Genomic DNA, 20,072 nt, shown 5'->3' on the forward strand with positions numbered 1-20,072 from the left:
GGTCCCTAGGGAGTGGCAGTATTAGGAGGCGTGGCCTTGTTGGAGGTGTGGCATTTGAGGAATCAGAAGCTCAAGCCAGGCCCAGTGTCTCTCTCTTCCTGCTGCCTGCTGATACAGCTCCTTCTCCAGCACAACGTCAGCCTATGTGCCACCATGCTTCTCTCCATGATGATAATAGATTAAACTCTGAACTGTAAGCCAGCCCACAATGAAATGTTTTCCTTTATAAGAGTCACTGTGGTCACAGCGTCAATTCATAGCAATAGAACAGTGACTAAGATACCAGTCCTCACAGATTTCTAGCCTGTAGCATACATACCTCTATTTTCTTTTTCTATATACACACTCATGCTGCCACTTCTTCCCAGAATGCTTTACTTCAACCAGATGGAGAGTTTCCTGTATGTTTTCAGTGGTGTGGGCAGACCCAATATAACCCTCATCCTTTACTAAGATGTTAGTTGACATCCTAGAGTTTCCACTCTGTTTGGATCTTATTGGAGTCATGCGTGTGCGGTGGGTATGCTAACATAGAACATAGAATTTTGTGTGTGCTTGTGTGTGTGTGTGTGTGTGTGTGTGTGTGTGTATTTTATCACCTCTATCTCTCATCTCTCCTCTGTGCCAAGCTCAAGACCTCACATGCAGGAGGTGCATGAGGTCAGATTCAAGTTTCTAGCTAAACTTGTGGGACCATCCACCTGATCATGTGCTCTTCACTTTTGCAATGTGAAGACTGAGAAATGAACAGTTCACTGCTGGCTCGTCTGCCTTTTCCATCATTCTGGAACCTGAACCCTAGAGGTTTCTATTTTGAGACTGTATTCATCAGATAGTGGGGAAGACGATAGCTCAGGAGAGGGAAGGAGGCTCCTCTCAACTCTGACCTGAATATTCTGGAACTGATGACTTTCTTGGTTTTCTTTAAGACAAGGGAAATGTGAGCATCTTGGCCACCACTGGAAGTATGGCAAGAGGAACATTGTGCTAGGGGTATGACATCCTCAGGAGTGTGACTGAAAGCTCTGGGAGTCTTGGTAGCAGGCTCATTGGGAAATATAACTTGATGTTTTAAATTTGGAGATGCCTTTGAGTTAGGCACTCTTCCTTATATGATGATGGTAATAGCCTCATAGCCACCAAGGAGATAATTGAGCTATTGAGGTAATGTGCCTATTATTTCAAAGGATAAAAATTTCCTTCTCATATTCATCATCATCATGGTCTTATTTAAAGTGACTGAGGACAGGCACAAACATTACTATTGAAAAGAATTATAGTAACCAATAGTGTCATCTTAAGGGCACATCTTTCCTTTTGCTGTATGTGTATAGTGCATTCAACTTGGCAAACATTGGCATGTGCTGTTTACCCAATGGACCCTGTCAGACAGAGCTTGTGGGAGGGTTCAGAAATGAGTAAGAGGCTGGCTGTGGAGCTGGGCTCTCACCTCTGTCATGTCCAAGCAGGTGACTGATCAGCCACTTGACAGTGTTTCCCAGTTAGTTCAGTCACTATACAGTTGCAATATGACCAGTTACTTTGTAGCATCCTTCTGAGAACAAAAGGAGTTACTTTGTAGCATCCTTCTGAGCACCAAAGGCATGGTCCTGTGATGCTTTCTTGCTTCAGATTGGTGATGGCACAAGAAGTATCAACCAGTGACAGGTAGGACAGAATGGGGCTTAGTCTGTAAGGAGCATGTGGCCCAAGGGTAAAGTGGCTCTGCCTCTGTTTGGTCCTCACAAAAGCCCTGTGAAGTAGGTAGACGTCCTAATAATCCCCCCTCTTGGCAAAATCAGGTACTGCCCAAAGTTCAGAGCTGGCAAGCTATTGAATTGAAGTCCACTTTAAATTCTTGCTACTGGATCTTGGGAACAAACTTTAGTCAGTTTCTGCAAGGCAAGGGTGGAACAAGGCAGTCTGCCTAATCCTCTGCACGGTTTAGGCTGCTCTACATGGGGTTTTTCCTGAGTGCTCGGAGAAACAGATGTCATGAGAAAGTGATAGGACCCAGGACTCCAGGATGCTCTGATGAAGTAGAGGATTACAGATGACTCCTGCAGGTCAGGCTGCCCTGCAAGTGTGGAAGTCACCCTGTGGAGGTGTCTGTGTAAGTTAACTGAATGACACTTCAGACTTTCCAAGGGGGAGCAAAGTCTGTGCCTTTTCTGCAACAAAATTGGAGTATAAATCAGGCGCTCTCCAAGGAGCTCAGAACTGCGCCTTTATTTTTAGCTCAAATGGGGAAGAGGGGCAGAGCAGCCATGTGCTTTGTTTTTATGCTGCATGTGGCTAGCAACTGATCCCTTCCTCTCTTCAAAGCACACACTATGGATCTGTTTCTGAGAAAACTGGGGCTGGATTCTGCTTTTTTGCATGGTCCCATTTTTATAATAAAAATCTATTTTTAATATAGGAAGAAAATAATGCTGGAACTTAAATAGCTCCAACAGCCCTAGAAACACCCCCCCAGACAGTCTCTTCATAACCAGCCTGGAAACAGAAGGCTCTGTTTACCACCCGACTCATCATTATTTTCTGAAGAACTGCTCTTTTGCGTTGGGTGCTGTGCTAGTCCCTGGAGATGCCGGTCAGATGCTGACTGAAGTCGTACTCAGCACCATCCCATTAGGCTCAGAGACAAGGTTACTATTCTCTCAGATGTGTTGACACTGGAAGAAAAACAGAATCAAGAAAACATGTCAACCAGGGCAGGGATGGAGCAGAGGTGAGGAGGAGATGAGACAGAGGTGGGGCAAGGTGAGGCAGAGGTGAAGCAGAGGGGAGACAGAGGAGGAGCAGAGATGCTCACTCTAAACAAAATGAAGCCCTTTCCCCTTTCATCCCAAGAGCATGTAGAAGTGGCACGGTGAGGTCACAACACTTCCATGAGCAGAGTCAATTGTTGGGCAGGTTTTAGACAGACCCTGCCAATCACATCCTAGCAGGAATGAGTGGTGGACAGGCAAGCACCAGGCATCTTTGTAGTGAGGAAGCTATGAGGTAGTAGAGGCCTCTTGGAGTCAACAAGCCATCACAGTGAGGAGAGCAGAAAGAAAGTTGGCACAGGGCATTCCTGGGACACCGGCCCCATCTCTGCTCTCTGGCTGGCTTTGAGTGGGATTTCTGGATGGATGCTCTGTCAGAGATCTCTCTGTCTATTGGCCTCTCTTGTTACAGGACACTACAACAATAGTTCTCTCTCTCTCTCTTTTCTCTACTTTGAAGGAACCACAGATTGTCCCCAAGGTCTTGTGCACACTAGCCTACATCCACGGCCTTCTTTTTATGTTTTATTATGAGACAAGGTCTCATTTAAGTTATCCAGGCTGGCCTTGAACTGCCTCCATAGCCCAAGCCTGTTTGAAAACCACTGTTGTCCTGTACTGGTAGGACCAGCTTAGGACTGTCCTTCAAAAAAATTCTCAGAGTCAGTGCTGGGGCCTGTTCTTCCTCTCAGCTCAGTGTCGATGGACATTTCTGTGCAAAGTCTGTTGATTTAATGCGTCCTGATTTCAATGGGGGGGGGTTATTTTTCAATGTGTTAATTTCAAATAGGTGTTGTTATATAATGCCCCACCACCACCATCTCCCATCCCTGAGATGTCTCCTCTATGGCTTTCTTGAACCCCAGACCACCTAACCCTTCTTGGCCTGCTTTCTCCTGAAATCTCTCTGGACTATCGGGCCTCCTGGCTGTTTCATTCTCATCAACTTTCTTACCCTCTCCCCCTCCTCGCCCTTTTTTTCCCTTTCTGCCCACACTGAATGCTTAGAGCCCTTAATTCAGCTGTGGCCAGGAGCTGTTTCCAGGGAAGGGGCCTCTGGTCTCCCACTCAGACCTCTTTGAAGATGTCTTTGATAGTGTGGAATGCCCCTGGCAGACCTAGGCCATGGGATGGTCATTTGCCCACTGGCTGAAATTGCCCTAATTTCAAAGAAAACAAATGTCATCTTTAACACCACATGGTAGAATTTTTTTTTCTGGGAGAAATCTCTGCAGGTCCTAAAGCACAACCAGCATTCATTCAATTACTCCGGGGAAGCTGCTGCTTCCAGAGGCCACGGCTTCATTTCTGCTCCTGGAGTGCTCAGCATCCAGGCTTCTGTCAATTAATTCTATCTTCTAGGCTCTCAGTTTACTCTTTTGTAAGTTACTTCTTTATAAGTTCATCTCAGCTTTTAGGCCCTGCCTTAAAAGTTCCTGGTAGAAAGGCCAGGATCTGAAATGGAAAGGAGAGGAGGAAAAGGAGGAAGAGGAGGGGGAGGAGGAGGAGGAGGAGGGAAAGAAGGGGGAAGAAGGGGAGGAGGAAGAGGAGAAAGAAGAGGGAAGGGGGAGGGGAGGGGTAAAGAAGGGAGAGGAAGGGGAGGAGGAAGAGAAGAAGAGGAGGAGGAGGGGGGGGACGGAAGGGGAGGAGGGGAAAGAAAAGGAGGGGGGGGGGGAAGGAGGAAGCCATAGAAGAATTGTGTCTGTTCTTGGGTTAACAGACGTGATCACTAGCACTTTATTCATACTGCCCACCATAAATGTCCTTTTGAAGAATACTGTAAGGAGGGTGAAAGGTCGTTGGGTGGTTTTGCATCAGTTATTGTTGGCTTCACGAGCTATCCGCCATCAATTAGCTGCTCTTGTTGTTTTTAAGCAGTTTCTTTTTCACTGTGCTGCTTTTGTACTGACCTCTCCCAGTAGCTGATACCCATGGACAAGAGAATCATGTTAGGTCATTACCTTTTCTAATGAGGGATTTATATTTCTAAAGGCTTTAGAAGGCAGTGACTGCTGGCAGGCATTATTCATTGATGAACATGTGCCTTTCTGATAAGCAAATAGTCGTATATGTGTATGCACGCATGCACTGGGATGGTGAAGGGGTAGGCTTTGCGATCACTGCAATCTGTCAAGATTCTAAGCCTTTCAAGTTCACGTTGACAGGATGCACACAGCCAGCAATGGCGTTCCCTGCTTTCCCAGCCCCTAGGAGATAGGGTAATTCTCATCCCTTCCCACTCATCCTGTTATCACTGCCAAGGGGAGAGCAGGTGTCCCTCCTCTGGTTGCTTCTAGACACACAAGGAGGACACCTGTCTCACAGCCTGGCCAGATGACCTTGATGGCAGATGCTGGAGGGAATTGAGGACATAATGGCCATTTGTCTGATTAAGTAGCAGAATCTTCCTTATTGAGGATAAATGGGACTCTGCCATGGACTTCCTGGAGGCTGTTCATTTTAGAGGCTCCTATAAAGCAGTGGACTGGGGCTGGAATGGCTGTTGCCTTAGATTCATTTAACCATTAGGAAGATTTGGTGGAGGCTTAACACAGTAGCCATTCTCTGTCTGATACCCAGGTATAGACATGTCTATAGCATTAAAGTGAGCATGACTATAGTTATAACAGATATATAGGGCTGGAAGTAACTCAGTAGTAGAGTAGTTGCCTAATATATGTGAAGCCCTGAGTTTAATCCCCAGGACCACACACACACACACACACCACAGACATATACACAAACACACATGCAGACACACACAAATGCATATACACATAAATACAAACAGACACACACAAATACATACACATACATAGACACACATATACATTAAAACACATGCAGACACACACATGCATATAGATATATACACAGACACACCAAAACACACACATACACATAAGCACATACATATACACACACATACATAAACATACATGCAAACATGTAAACATACACATAGACGTACATACACAAATACATAAACACATACACATAGAGACACACACACAAATACACAAACATATACAGACAGACACACATACACATGTACATAGTCATACACATACACAAACACACATGAAGACACACACATATATACTCAGACAAACATACATATACAAACATATAGACACACACAAATAAATACACATGAAGGCATATAAACACATACACAAACACACACAGGCAGACACACACATAAATACACACATACCAAACACACATGTACACATACACACACAGAGAGACATACAAACAGATACACACAAACATACATACAGACACATACACATATACAGACACACATAAAAGCATACCCACAGAGACACACATATAGAAACACACAAACACACTTACAGACACACATACATATACAGGCAATATAGATGATATAGGGGGGTGAAATCCTCCTGTTTTTATTATTATTGCTGATATATTTAAATTTTTTATGAGCTTTGAACAAACTATAAACTGTCCCTAAATAAATTGTGTGGTTTTTTACTTTTGCGCGCTCTCTCTCTCCTTCTCCATGTTCTCTCTCTCTCTCTCTCTCTCTCTCTCTCTCTCTCTCTCTGTGTGTGTGTGTGTGTGTGTGTGTGTGTGTGTGTGTGTGTGTTGATGCATCCACATACAAACCTCTAAGCTGTGCTCATCCAGCTACATGAGGAGCTAAGGGGTTGTCTGGGAATGTTGGAACATAATTCTAGATGTCAGGTGCTCTGCAAAGCACCTACATAGACGGCCAGCAGTGTTCTTAGACAACCCAGTAAAACAGCTAGATACTTCCAACTCAAACAGGTCGAGTAGAGTTAAGTAAGCTAGCTACCCAGAGTCACACCGCTAAACAGCGAAGCTGGGATTAGAACCTGGAGCAGCCTCTTAATTGCTATGCCAACAGTAACACTCAAAAGATCAATTCAGCAGTTCCCAGTGCAGAGGAAGGAAAGCTCAAGCCATAGCAAACACTTATTAAAACCTGACCATGTAATTCCCTACTGTTAGGATTTGAATGTGAGGTGTCCCCCTAGAGGTCCCTGTATTAAAGGCTTGGTTTTGAGACAAAGGTGTTCAGAGTTGGGGATCTGGAGAAGTGACTAGGCATGAAGGCTCTGCCTTCATCCTGGATTAATCTGTGGATGGAGTCACAATTTGATGACATTGTTAGGAAATGATGGAAACTTTTGCAGGTGGAGCTCAGGTGGAGAAAGTAGCCACTGGGGTCATGTTTGTGGGGGCTGTATGTATTCTGAGCCTTTACCTGTCTACCTTTCCATTTCCTGACTATCGTCAGCCTCTGCCACGCACTGATTGCCGTGGTAATCTATCCTGCCTTGGTCTCAAGTCATTGGACTGACCAGCTGAATAGAAACCTCCAACACTGTAAACTAAGAGTGTCTCATCCCTTGAGTTAATTGTACTAGGCATTTTGTCACTGCAACGATTAAGTCTGACTGATACGCTGGAGAGATGGCCTAGTGGTTAAGAGTACTGACTACTCTTCCAGAGGTCCTGAGTTCAATTCCCAGCTCACATGGTGGCTCACAACCATCTGTAATGAGATCTGATGTCCTCTTCTGGTGTGTCTAAAGACAGCTACAGTGCACTCATATACATAAAATATATAAATCTAGAAAAAAGTTTGACTGATATATAAGCATACTCCGCCCATTAACAGCATACTGTACAGACAGAATATTTACATCCACAAAGGGTCAAGTCCTGTATAAGTCTAGCCTTGTAATTTTACTCAAAATCCTTGAATTTCCCTTCCTGGTACAACATACCAGTGCTTTTAGTATGGCCTCTGGTCACATGATTTTCCTACATACAACTTCTACATGCTTCACGCTTCCTATTTTTGGAATATTTCCATGTTTCCACTCCCAGTTCACACTTTCTACCAAGGTCCTTGTGTCTGGTGTGGGAAGCAATTTCTTCTTTGCAGCTCAGATTTCCATGTTAGCTTGTTATCTTTCTCCTGTGATATCTGGCAAATGATTTCCTCTGGATCATTTTTAGAAGCTCCTTGAGGGCAAGACTAAATTGTAGAGCTGGGAAGAATGAGTAAAAAGTAGAAATTAGCTCTGAAAAGTCTGTGGCAGAGGCAGGCCTCCAATGACTGAGCATCTGGAGTGCCCGGGAGACTGGGTGTTAAAGGTGGCCTAGAACCTAGAAATGTAACATTTCTTTCCCATGTCTTTTGTCTTGCTTTTGGTTGTTGCTTGTTTGTTTAATAAAACAAAGAGGGCATGGGAACCCCTGTAATTGGAATTAAAGCCCGTGATGAGGTACTGAATGGGTGCTAGAAATCAGACCTGGTCCTTTTGAAAAACGAGTACTCTTAACCACTGATCCATCTCTAGCCCCAACACAAGGTGCATTTAAGATAAGGTTTGATATGTAGCCCAGGCTGGCCTTGAACTCACAATCCTTCTGCCTTAGCCTTCTGAATACTAGGATTACACATCTGGCCCTTTCACTCTTTTCAGACATCTCTGCTTAAAGAATGCCAAGTCTGAGGAGAGACCATATAACATGTAAGGTGCCCGATCATGTACTCCTTAGCACATCAACAGCAGCTTGAACATGCTTGTGCCTGCCCATGGGCCAGGATTCTTTAAGGAAGAATCCCCGATGAAGAGACATGCTCACTCTATGAACCATGGCTGTGCCCCACATTCTAGAATTATCCTTTTGACTTCTGTTCCCACCCCCACTGCAAGATGCCTGAGTCAGGCATGAAAAGGTTGTTGAAAACAGGCCCACGACTTTAAAGGGCAGCTGGGACATGGCGTAAAGGAAAGCAACAGATTTGATTATGGAACTGGGAATTAAGGCACATATGAAGGATAATTAGGAACCATGGCCTCAGGAAAAACACCCTGCAGGGAGCTCTTGCAATTGTCTTGAAGCATGTGAAATCCAATTTACCACCGAGTTAGGTCAGCTTGTCTTTTCTCTGTGAGAGCAGAGAAGTGTGGTCAAGCTTGGAGCAGAAGGATCTAAGATGTGGGTAGTTGTTCCCTTCTGGCAAGCTGTTGGGAGAATGCTTGATCAGGTAAAGAAGGTGTCCCTCAATAGAAGGAATGCTTGAAAAGAAGCAGGGGCATTTCAGGTGTGCCTCTGGGTTTCTTTCTGTTCCTGGGGCATTGACAACAGGTATCCATAGAATTTTGTAACTTTTTAACACTCTGAGGCTCCTACATGTCTGTAGTTAGATATTTAAGACAAAAAATGTCTTCTGTATTCCAAAGAAATGGGCCCAGTGAAAGAAACGTAACAAATGCACGAGTGCTCACAGAGGAGAGCGAAGTGGAAATGTGATCTGTTCACTCTGATCTCCTGTGTAATTGAGAAGGCAAGCAGCACTAAGCCTTGAAACCTGGACAGAAGGGACCTGTGCCTGGTTGGTGCCATGATCTTGACCTGTAACATAGTATCAGTTTAGTTTTGTTTTCAAAATACCAGTCCTGGGAAAATGGTTTTAGTACCCTAATCACAATCCCAGCTGTTGGCCAAGAAATGTGGGAGGAGCAGTTCATTCATGTCTTTAGCAAGCAGCTCTGGCTTGTTTCATCAGTCTATCTCCATCACCAGAAGTGAAGTCCAATGACTTCTTTGGATGACCGGGACCTGCAAAGTTGTGGGCAAGACATGGACAGAGATCAGAAACCAAGGGCCCTGCTGAAGATACTATGTTGCACATGGCTCAAGTCTGGGTGCTGCCATCTTGGCAGTAGTGTATTTGATGTTCAGATTTTCTCTGAAGGCCTCCCTGAAGACACAGCAATCCCAGAAGTCTGCCCATAGCTATTCTGTGGCTTAGGAAAAGGAGTGTCTGGTCTCTTCACATATAAACGAGAGGCTAGCATCTTCAAGAACTACATTCCCACTTACACCACACATCAGATATCAGACACTGGGTGGAGATGAGAAAGGATGGCTGTCCAGCAAACTCCTCACCATCCAGGCTGTATGCATCATGTGAGTAGCCATTAGTCACACGTGTAGCTGGAGTGTAGTTTCCATTGTTTATCTGTCCAGCATTTTCCTCTTGCCTCTGAATTCACCAGGACAGGGATCTGACTCATAAGCCTCATGTCCCCCAATGTGGCACTCGGTGACTGTCTGGTGATCGATTACGTCACTACTTATTGAAGTCTGAAGTGAGTTTGCCTCCATCAGCACAAATAAGAGCAGTTAGGATGTCCCTGGGGAAGATGTGTGTGTATTAGAAACTGTGAGTGTGTGGTTAAGACTGGAATAGCCCAGGGCTTCAGAAATGGAGCCGCAATGTCTCTCTCTGATTGCCGACTTCCCGCTTGTGTACGGTAGTCCTGGGGTCTCCAGTGGGAAGGTTGAGAAAGAAAATAAGCTCACCCTCTCAATTGCTTTATTAAATAATGCACAGATGACAATATATGAAATATTCATGGGCAGAGAGCTTGCCCTCCTGCAGGGGAGAGGGGCCTCTGTATAATTGGTTTTTCTACATGGCAGTAGAGAGAGCTTGGAAACACTGTTACCGTTTGCCACCACCTATTGGAGGAGGGTGAGCCCAGTGCCTTTTGTTTTTCTAAACCCTTATCACCCTGCCACGGCTGAAGGATCAAAATGAATGGAAGGGCATAGATACAGGTATGTTCACATTGATCAGCTTACAGAATCAGGTACTCCCTGTGGGTTGAATATGGGTGCTGATCTGAGCATCCTTTTAAGACCTGGTGGACAGTTGTATATCTTCCTGGAAGATTTAGGAATCGGTGTGATTTGCATACTGTAGGTCAGGGCCAAACTGGTTGCTGGTGTTTCATCGCTAAGACTGTTGAATTCCTAGAGAGTGACTTTACTGTGTGGGCGATGTGGAAACCTGCGAGCCAAATGCCAGGGACCCAGGCCATGCGCTGGCTTATTTTGAATGCTGTTGGTCCCATTGACAGAATTTAATCTAGAAAAAAAAAGGCAAATTGCTCACAGCTGTTTTACTCTGTCAGGAAGGCAGGACAAAAGCAACTGATCTGGTACTCTTAATGGCACTTTTAAGTCACAGTAGTAACCTTTCTAATTGAAGGCACGCAGATAGCCTACGTTTATCAGAAAGGCACCATGGGAGCTGCACCGCCCTCTCAGATGTGAATGGGGATTCAAACTCTAGTGCAAGCTTTGCTTTGTGCAGTTGTTAATCTGGTGACTTCAGAGGTCAGGAAACACTAATTGAATGCCTACTGTGTGTCCCTGTGAGGGTTTCCTCTCTTGTCTTCATTTCCCTTAGATTTTGCCATTTGTAGTATTTTTCTAACAAATGCTTTGGGTTGAGAATAAGTTGAAGCTGCCTGGGTATAAATACAGCTAGCTCTCTATTGAGTAGAGAGGAGGTGTAGACTTCTCTTTATTCAGCCACCATTTTATGGGACACCTGTTATAAGCTGGATCCTGACCCTTTTCATTGACAATTTGTTCACTGCTTCATGTGGAGGCTTCTAGAAGGGGCTTCTGTGTTCAGCAAATGTGGGCTGACGTGTGTTCAGATTCAGGCACAGTGTCAGTCTATATAAGAATAAATGAGATCTATTATGTTCCCCCGAGTAGCCACAATTAAGTAGAAAGTTAAGCAGATATGGAAGAGCTTCATTCACATGGCTTACACTGGTTGTGGAATGGTTTATGGACCCTAAATTGTCTTCCAGACCTAAGACTTGATTCAGAAGTGGGCGTGTCTATGCCAGGCCACAGGCAGGTACTATCAGCTGAGCTGAGGTGCATGGCAGTTACTTGCTGCTGGCTCTCTTTAAAAGCCTCCTGAGTTTGCATTTCATTGAGGTGTCACAGGACTTGAGCCTAGATTACATGCATTTCTAGCCCCACTGCGGAGACTGTCTGTGTTACTAAGGATATCATGAGTTATGCTAATATATGACCTTAGTGTCACTCGTGTGACCCTTCTAGCTTACAGTTTCTGACTGTGCACATATGCAAGTTACGTAGTGTCTCTGGACTTCGCTTCCCTTATTGTTGGAATAATAGTGTTTTTCATTTTTTACAGATTGAGTTACATACGGTAGCAAGCAGTCCTCTGGGTGGCTTAAACAACAGAAACATGGTTCAGCTCTCATGGGGTCCCTCTACCTGGGTTGCAAGTGGCTGCCTTCTTACTGTCTAATTCATGGGCTTTCTTCTGTGAAGAGAAGGGAGAGGTTCAGATAGAATAGGGGAATCTGAGTGGAAAGACTTTCTGGCCTCCCTTTATATGAACATTCTAGTCGCAAGGCCCCACTCTCTCCAGTTCCTGTCACCGTAGTAGATTCCCAAAGGCATGGTCTCTAAACACCATCATGTTGCATCTGGTATTTAGCATACAAATCCTTTCTGGAGTCTGATTCTATCCATAGCAGCACCTGTGCCATCTGGTTCTCTCCTGTGACATTTTTTCAGGCATCCTGCCCATTGCCTGGTACAGGGTAGAGTCTGCGAATGCCCGCTTCTATAGTTGCCAGGTGTCACTCTATTCTAGATAGCTATTCACTCTTCCAAGGCCAGAGCCACCTCTCTGAGATGATGACTATAATAGGAGTGCCAGGTTAAATGACAAAGAGCAGAGAAAGTGGGTGTAGAATGGGTGCCATGAATCTTGACCTGGCCGCGTGGCAGCTGCATGTCCCAGGACGATGATGGAGCCTCTCTGAGCCTAACTTCCTGCTCACTGGTGGGATGGAAACAGTCACTCTTCCTTCTCAGGTTGTCTGAGATGAGCCTTGTGAAGATGCCATGTTTCCTTGGGCCAAGCAACCATTCTATGAATGTTAGCCTGATGAGACCTTCACATTTTTATCTGTGGAGTATGGGTAAATCGGCAGTGTAGAAGTTTGACTACGCTTGGCCCAGGGAGTGGCACTATTTGGAGGTGTGGCTTTTTTGTAGTAGGTGTGACCTTGTTAGAGGAAGTGTGTCACTGTGGGCTTGGGCTTTAAGACCCTCATTCTAGCTGCCTGGAAGCCAGTCTGCTCTCAGCTGCCTTCTAAACAAGAGGTGGAACTCTCAATTCCTCCAACCCCACTCCTGGTACCAACTTCTTCCTTAGTTAGGATTTTACTGCTGTGAACAGACACCATGACCAAGGCAATTCTTATAAAGGACAACATTTAATTGGGGCTGGCTTACAGATCCAGAGGTTCAGTCCATTGTCACCAATACAGGAGCATGGCAGTGTCTAGACAGCCATGAGGCTAGAGGAGCTGAGACTTCCACATCTTGTTCTGAAGGCAGCTAAGAGAATACTGGCTTCCAGGCAGCTAGAAGGAGGGTTAAGACCCTCTACCCCCATAGGGACATACTTCCTCCAATAAGGCCACACCTCCAAATAGTACTACCCCCTGGGCCAAGCTCATTCAAACCATCACAGGCAGAGTGGAGTCACTTATCCTAGCTTCCAATTTGTCCTGCCTATGTCCACCTTCATGTGGATTTCCAAGCCCCCAGTAAGTGAGTACTAGGGCAAGACCATCTTGATGAGAACTGAAAAATTAATAAGGAGAAACTCAGCTTTGTAGAGGAGTGATGACTTAGATCAAACGTTCACATAGAAAACACAGCTTATCTTCACTGTCGTTGGCCCCATTAACAGAATTTAATGCAGTCTGGAGGATTATGGGGACTACAACAGTCTCACCTGGCGCTTGGCAGCATACACGGGGACTTCAAAGAACCTCCCAGCCTTTCAGCCTTCTACAGCCTATGATCATTTATGTGTCAAACAACTTGACCTTCACGGGTACGTCACTTTCTGCTTGGTGTAGGTTGCCTATGTCTTTCAATACATTACCCACCAACTGCCTAATCCTTAGACGTCACTTAGAAGTGTGACATATTGTTTGGTGTGAGGAAGGTCATGTATTAACCCAGTGAAACAACAACTATGTTTAGGCTGTGTTTGGCACGTAGGCTGGGCTGTGGCAGAAAAGCAGGCACCATGCTGATAGGCCGAGCACTGAGGGACTTAATGCTATCCAGCCTGCTGACTAGAGCATAGCCTGTGGAGTTATTTTATGTAGCCTTTTTATGATGGTTATCTCCACACAGCCACTCTGGCATATCACTAGACTAGACATTAAGTCCCTGGACAATGGAGGAGTTTCCTTCCAATCCATTGCTGTCTCTCTAGCTGATGAACTTCCACTTGGCATATAGTAGGTGCTGATTCCATGTCTGCTGTTTAATACCTCCGCCGGCTTCACATCATGGGTACAGCTCCTGTTCCAGCCAGAGCTGATGGCTCTAAAGGCCAATGGTCACTTTGGAGCTGTTCACTGGATCAGAGTGATGGAGTAAGCAGGTAGAATGCCAGGCTGGAGTGTGAGCCCAGCTCTGCAGCCAGCCTGTTTTATAACCTTATCAGGCTCCTCAACAGTTTATCCACAGGAGGAAACACGAAAGGCCCTTCCTGAGCTGGGTTAGATCATGAATGGTCTCTGGGTGTTCTTAAGGGACATTCTGACCTTGGTTCCCATCTCTCTGCCTCAGCTCCGTCTAGGACCATGTGTTCTTACCCACCTTCCCCTGATGTGTCTAAGCCTGTGAAGGTTTAAGCAGCAGGTTATTCTTAGGATCCCTAAACTTGGCACCATTGACGTTAGCCTGCAGAGCTCTTTTCTACAGAGCACCACCGTTGGGGTCACACCCTCCTTTGCCCCTTCCTTCTAAATGCCGGAAGCATCACCCTCACTGGAACACACATCAGCCATGGTGATTCTCGGGGTCTCCAGATGCTACCAAACATCTTCTGAGGCCACAGCATCATTATGGAAGCACAGCTTCTCTCATAACCTCCTTGCAGTTAACATGACAGGAGGAAGGGAGATTTTCTTAAGGGCCCAGATGGGAACAGTATATTGATCATAAGCTTCTTTTTCCTTAGGAGATGGGGATTTAAAAAGAAAGAAAGAAAGAGAGAGAGAGAGAGAGAGAGAGAGAGAGAGAGAGAGAGAGAGAAAGAGAGAGAGAAAACAACTTTTTACCAACTTGAAAGTAAAAATGTAAAACTAACCCCCAACGTGTTTTGCTGGGGACCTGAATTTTCACTGAGGTAATCCTGCCTCTTGTACTCATGTACGTCACCAGAGACGAGAAGTGGGGGTGACAGTTCTCAGCTCTCACTTGGAATATGACAGCCACTGAATCTTATACTTATATCATGGAAATCAAGAGGCTGCGGCACTGAATAATTGTTTAAAAAAAAATGTAGGTTTAAGCATCCCTCCATCACAACGTCTTAGACGTAGGCAAACCTTGCAATGTGTTTTCTTTGCTGTCAGGAGATCATAAACAAAGCATTTATTATGAAGTCGTTGATCATATTTTGTATCAACCAAACTATGTAGCTGGCTGGCTTCTCTGAGAGGAGTTTAAAAAAAAAAAAAAAAGAAAACAAGACAGGAGCTCACAATTTGGTGAGTGACAGCCAAAACCTAGTAAAATCATGAATCTAAATGCCAATCATGACTAGCATGGTAGATTAAAGTAATGTTGATTTAGTAACATATGCGTAGTAATTGTCTTTAAAACCCAAAGAAACAGAGGCTAGAGGCCTGGCAGTACATTCAGGGATAAGACAGTAGGTTGATTATTGTCTAAATACTCTAATTTAGAGCCTGCAAGACAACATGCATTTGATATTAATAGTTATCTCTGGGGTATTTAATCCATTGGTTTAAATTACTCAAAGTAGAGGTGATTCCGAGTTAAGAGGCCATTATTTTATTTATTTATTTATTTATTTATTTATTTATTTATTTATTTATTTTCTTTTTCAACTCCTGTTGAAGTTGATATGCTTTGAATTTTTATGTGTAGGTTTTAGGTCTGCCACAGCCTGTCGGTAGATGGTTAACCAAAAATGGCTTTCACGTGGTGGGACTTCCACTCATTCATGGTTTAGAGGTTAGTGCTCAGGGGTGGCCTGAGACTCAGAGATTAGCAGGAAAGTCCACAGGAATGACCCACAGAGAAGACGCCCTTACTTCTGCTCGAGGATACCTAGTGACAGGGGCTCAGCCCAGGGGCCAACATCAGGAACAAGAGGTCCTTTGGTTGCTTCCCTGCTGTAGAGTCACCTCCTGTGAGGAAGGAGAACATATTCCCAGGTACAGCATTACTCCAGTGATTACTCAGAATTTAACAAAATACAGAGCAGAATAGTTAGCCTGATAAAGCGAAAAATGAAGTTATTATGTTGTCTGCTGAACAATAAAGCACCAGGGCTTAGGAACTGCTATAAAACTCAAGAGGACCAATCCTCACGGAACAGCCTAGCCCAACCACCCTGGAGCTCCGCTGGGGCCAGGGAGCAACAAAGAGAGCGATGTGCTTGTTTATTTTGTGAAGAGAAGGTGTGTTCTTCTGGAGTCTCCATGTAGACATGCTGGGGCCTTTGGGACCAGACAGGCAATTAATGAACAGATGAGGGAAGGGAGAGGGTGGAAGGGCGAGAGGCGGTGGCAGCAGCCACAGTGGGAAGAAGGAAGCAAAGGAAGAGAAAAGGAGGCCACCTCGTGGGACTGTGGGAGGGAAAACCCCAGCACTATCCAGGGCTTTCTGGTAAAAGTCACACTGCAGCCTGAGGAGGACCCCAGCTTCCCTGTTAGAGACTTGTTTGAAATGCATCGTGTAAGCCAGGGGTCCTGTGGGAACTGTTACCTGGTGCAGGCGTCTCTGTGTCTACTTGTGGTTGAATTCTTCCTTGGCCCCTTAAAACTCAATACACACTTGAATACATTCTACATCTGTTTTCTGGGACATGGGAGTGGGATTGAGCACTGTCACAGAGGTTTCTTGGCAGGATTCTATGAAGTCAAACATGCTGGGTGCCCTTAACTTTCTTGGGCTGGTATGCTTGAATAGAGATTGGCCTCCCTCGGCATCTGGAATTTAAGTTGCATAAAGTAGATGCTCTGTGAACATCTGTGCTTAAGCAATAATGAACTACTGGGTATCACACTACTTCAGAGTGAACCTAGAGAACCAGGTTCCCTTGTTGATTGCCCTGTTGGAATCAAGAGGATGGGTTGCCATGGGAACTATGCTGCAGGATGACTCTGCAAACCCTGCAAGCTAAGCTACACAGGGCTAGGAGAGGATAGTCACACTTCAGGCTGAAAACCAGACTTTTAGGGCAAAAGCCCTGGCTCCAGCAGCCCCAACGGGCAAAGCTGTACTTATCCCAGTGTTCCAGTTAAAGAGATGAGCGCTGGTCAAACCAGAGAGAAGAGGTTTAATCAGTCTACACTAGGAAAAGGAACACATACAGTGGTCCTAAGCTAAACACAAAGTTCAGGTTTAAACAGAAAGAGCTCTGGCCAGGAAGCAAGAGGTATTTTACACACTTGGGCAGTCCTAGTCTCAGGCATGCTCTGTCCATCTGTTATCTCGGTTCTGATCCTACTCCATGAAAAAGTCTCTGTAGCCTGAGAAGACAAGGCCTCTCTGGAGATGATTACTTCTGCTCCCGGGTGTGGCCTCACCAATGGGAGAGAATTGCCTTTGTCCTGAGGTGTTTTGTTCCCCTAGGGTTTGCTGTTCCCAAAATTCAAGGTTGAGGACAACTGCAAACCATTAGACTTTCTAGAACAGGACAGCAAAACACCTAAGTTAACTTTGATCTTTGTGCCTGTTTTTAGACAGGTTTCTCAAGTGACTGGCAGACTCCTGGGCAGAGATAAGCACAGGACCCAAGGTAAAGGGAACAAAGTGCAGACAGAAACACCAGACTTCGGTGTTGTTTTTGGTTATTGTTGGACCCAAGTGGGGAGTTGGTGCTTTTTGGCACAAGAAGTCTTAAGTAGTTGCTATAAGGCTTACCTTCATGATTGTCTACCACTTGGTGGGATTCTACCACAGGCCCACCTCTTCTTGGCATGCAGAGGCACGCATGCTCTGGGTGCTCCTTGAGGATCCATAAATAGATTCCAGAGGCTACTTATGTGTGGTGCCTGGATTTCTACCTTAATCGATAACTCGGTGAATCTTTGTTGCACTGTATCCATGCATGTGGCTGTCTGAAATCATATGACATCATATGAGATGTTGTCATTGTGCTCTTTAGGAACTAGTTAAACAAAACAGCCATGTGCACATCATCCATCGGGTTTTCTAATTCTGGCATTGGGCAGAGCTACCAGTGTGTGTGTGGGGGGGAACCTTGTTAGGCTGGATCAGAGGGCCTGGGAGGCCCTGGTGTTGTGATGGGGACTTTGAATTAGCATCCTTGGGGCCTCTTGCTCTTGTTGATTGGGCAGAGCCCACAAAGAGCCCAGACAGAGCTTTTGTTTGTCAGAGAAAGGAACACACCAGGGAGATTTGTTGCCCATTTAAAAAACGATTGGGCATGAAATAGATACTGTTTGGCTTACACAGCCACACATACCCTCATTAGCTTGTTCAGGATCACAAAAGGCCTGATGGCGGCTTTAGTCCCAGCCAGTGGGGGCTGGTGCTGCCAGCAATGCCTGTCAGACATTTGCAAGTGGGAAGAAGTGTTTGGGGAAAGGCATCTCTATTATTCTGCCGTTTTTCTTCCCCTTTGTCTTTTTCTTTATGTTCATTGAGCGCCAGGTATCAGTTTAGAGGTTGGACCCCATTGAATAGAGGCACAGATCCATCAGTTCACATTTCTCCCACTGGACACCCAAACAATGGTGAAGGTAGTGAATGATCAGCTTCCCAGTGTACAGACTCCAGCAGTGGAGCCAGGCCCCTTCAAGGCAGACTCACCTGATATCAAGGTTCTCCCTGATGTGGTAGAAGCTGTTCTTGGATCTCTTGGGAAGCAGATATTAGAGGCAAGGTGATTCCAGGACAGTGCTTTGGCCTAAATGTAACCTAGAGGAGAAAGCACTCAGTTTGTGCAGCTACGGGTGTAAAGGATGTTTCAGAGCCATTGCATGAGAAAGAGGAGAGCTAACATTTACTGAGGACTTGCTAAGGCCAGAACTGTCCTGTGACACAGGGCTCTCGACTGCTGACTGCTCTGCCCAAGCTGACCAACTCCCATCTTACACTTTCTTCACTATGACCTTGCCATCTTGGATCATAAAGATGACACAGATCTAGAGCAGGGTCAGCACACTTTTGACAAAGCTCCCCAGGTAGGCAACAACCTGTTAACTAGCTGCCAGGAGCCTCACTGCTCCAAGGATACACCTCTGAGAATGGAATGTCCGGAGATAAGTCTTTATTGTCAATGGTGGGGGAGGGGGAGAGGCACAGTTCCACACCTTTAGCTCCAGCAGCCTAGGGTAAGCAGATGCTCTAAATCCTTTAGGGACCACAACTCAGGCCAATGCAGAAAAGGATTTCAGGACTAAACAGTGTGCCAGAGATTGAGGATTCTGTTAAAGATGCTTCAGTGGAAAGAAAGGCACCGGAGAAAATAACATAGGCATAGCTAAGGGAGGGGATGTAGGCTTCTCTCAGAGAGACTTAAAGAAAATAAAATATGCTCATGTGTGTGAAGAGTCCCAATGTCACATATATATGACATTGTAGCTCAAAAGTTTGCTAAGAAACCACTTTCCCCTTTGTCTCTTTTGGTAAGTCAGATCCTAGGGTGTCTCTGAGGATGCTTTTGATGGAATTATAAACTGATAAGGTAAACTAGAGGCCATTGGCATAGCATAAGGAGTTTCACACATGCCCTTTTGGTGAGAATGAAGTTTCTGAACAGAGTTTTGGAGAGTTGCAGTTTACAATGGAGAAAGAAGAAATGAATTGTGCTGGAACCCCTGAGTCTCAAGTGTCAAGAGAGTCTTTGGCTCCTTCTGGGGCAAGGGCTCTTATACCGACTCTCCAAGAGGTTCCTGTCTTTCTCTCCTTCCACATTTATCAACATTTAATGTCGTGTTGTTGGACCTAAAGATCCGAAACCAGGGGATGCGCTCTCCCAGAAATACTCAGGACGGGATTCGCTGCAATAACATGAGGTTTATTGATGATAAGATGATAACCAGTATAATGGGGTTCCCCTGTATGCAGATAAGAGGAACCCCAAGTTGGAGCTAAAAGCAGCTTTTATACCATTTTTTACAGAATTCACAAGGACAGTTAATTACTTCTTAAACAGTAACCATAAAGGATTTCAAACAGCCGTTCTCAGGCCCGGTTTCTAAGTAACTCAAATTTGCACCTTAACTTTTACAACAAAGAGGGTCAGTTTAAGTGGCTTCTGTTTACCCAGGTGTACTGTGTTAGGAACTCATCTCTCTGATAAACTCCTATCTTAGGTCTTTTTTCCTGGAATGTTTGTTTGAG

The 20,072-nt window shown here is 45.1% G+C and overlaps 1 protein-coding gene across 4 annotated transcripts in view; it reads left to right on the forward strand.

The window, feature by feature from the left end:
- Spock1 (SPARC (osteonectin), cwcv and kazal like domains proteoglycan 1) overlaps positions 1-20,072 on the forward strand; it is a 475,872-nt gene that overhangs the window by 288,323 nt on the left and 167,477 nt on the right. The window contains exon 1 of one of the 4 annotated variants that reach the window (XM_076938922.1): positions 13,491-13,542. The exons of the other annotated variants lie outside the window; for them this stretch is intronic. Coding sequence (XP_076795037.1) covers positions 13,506-13,542 — 37 coding nt within the window. The 5' untranslated portion in view covers positions 13,491-13,505. Of the gene's footprint in view, positions 1-13,490; positions 13,543-20,072 lie in introns of those variants that run through there. 4 annotated transcript variants of the gene reach the window in all.

This window comes from Arvicanthis niloticus, chromosome 8 (genome assembly GCF_011762505.2).
Source record: "Arvicanthis niloticus isolate mArvNil1 chromosome 8, mArvNil1.pat.X, whole genome shotgun sequence".
Classification (NCBI taxonomy): Eukaryota; Metazoa; Chordata; class Mammalia; order Rodentia; family Muridae; genus Arvicanthis; species Arvicanthis niloticus.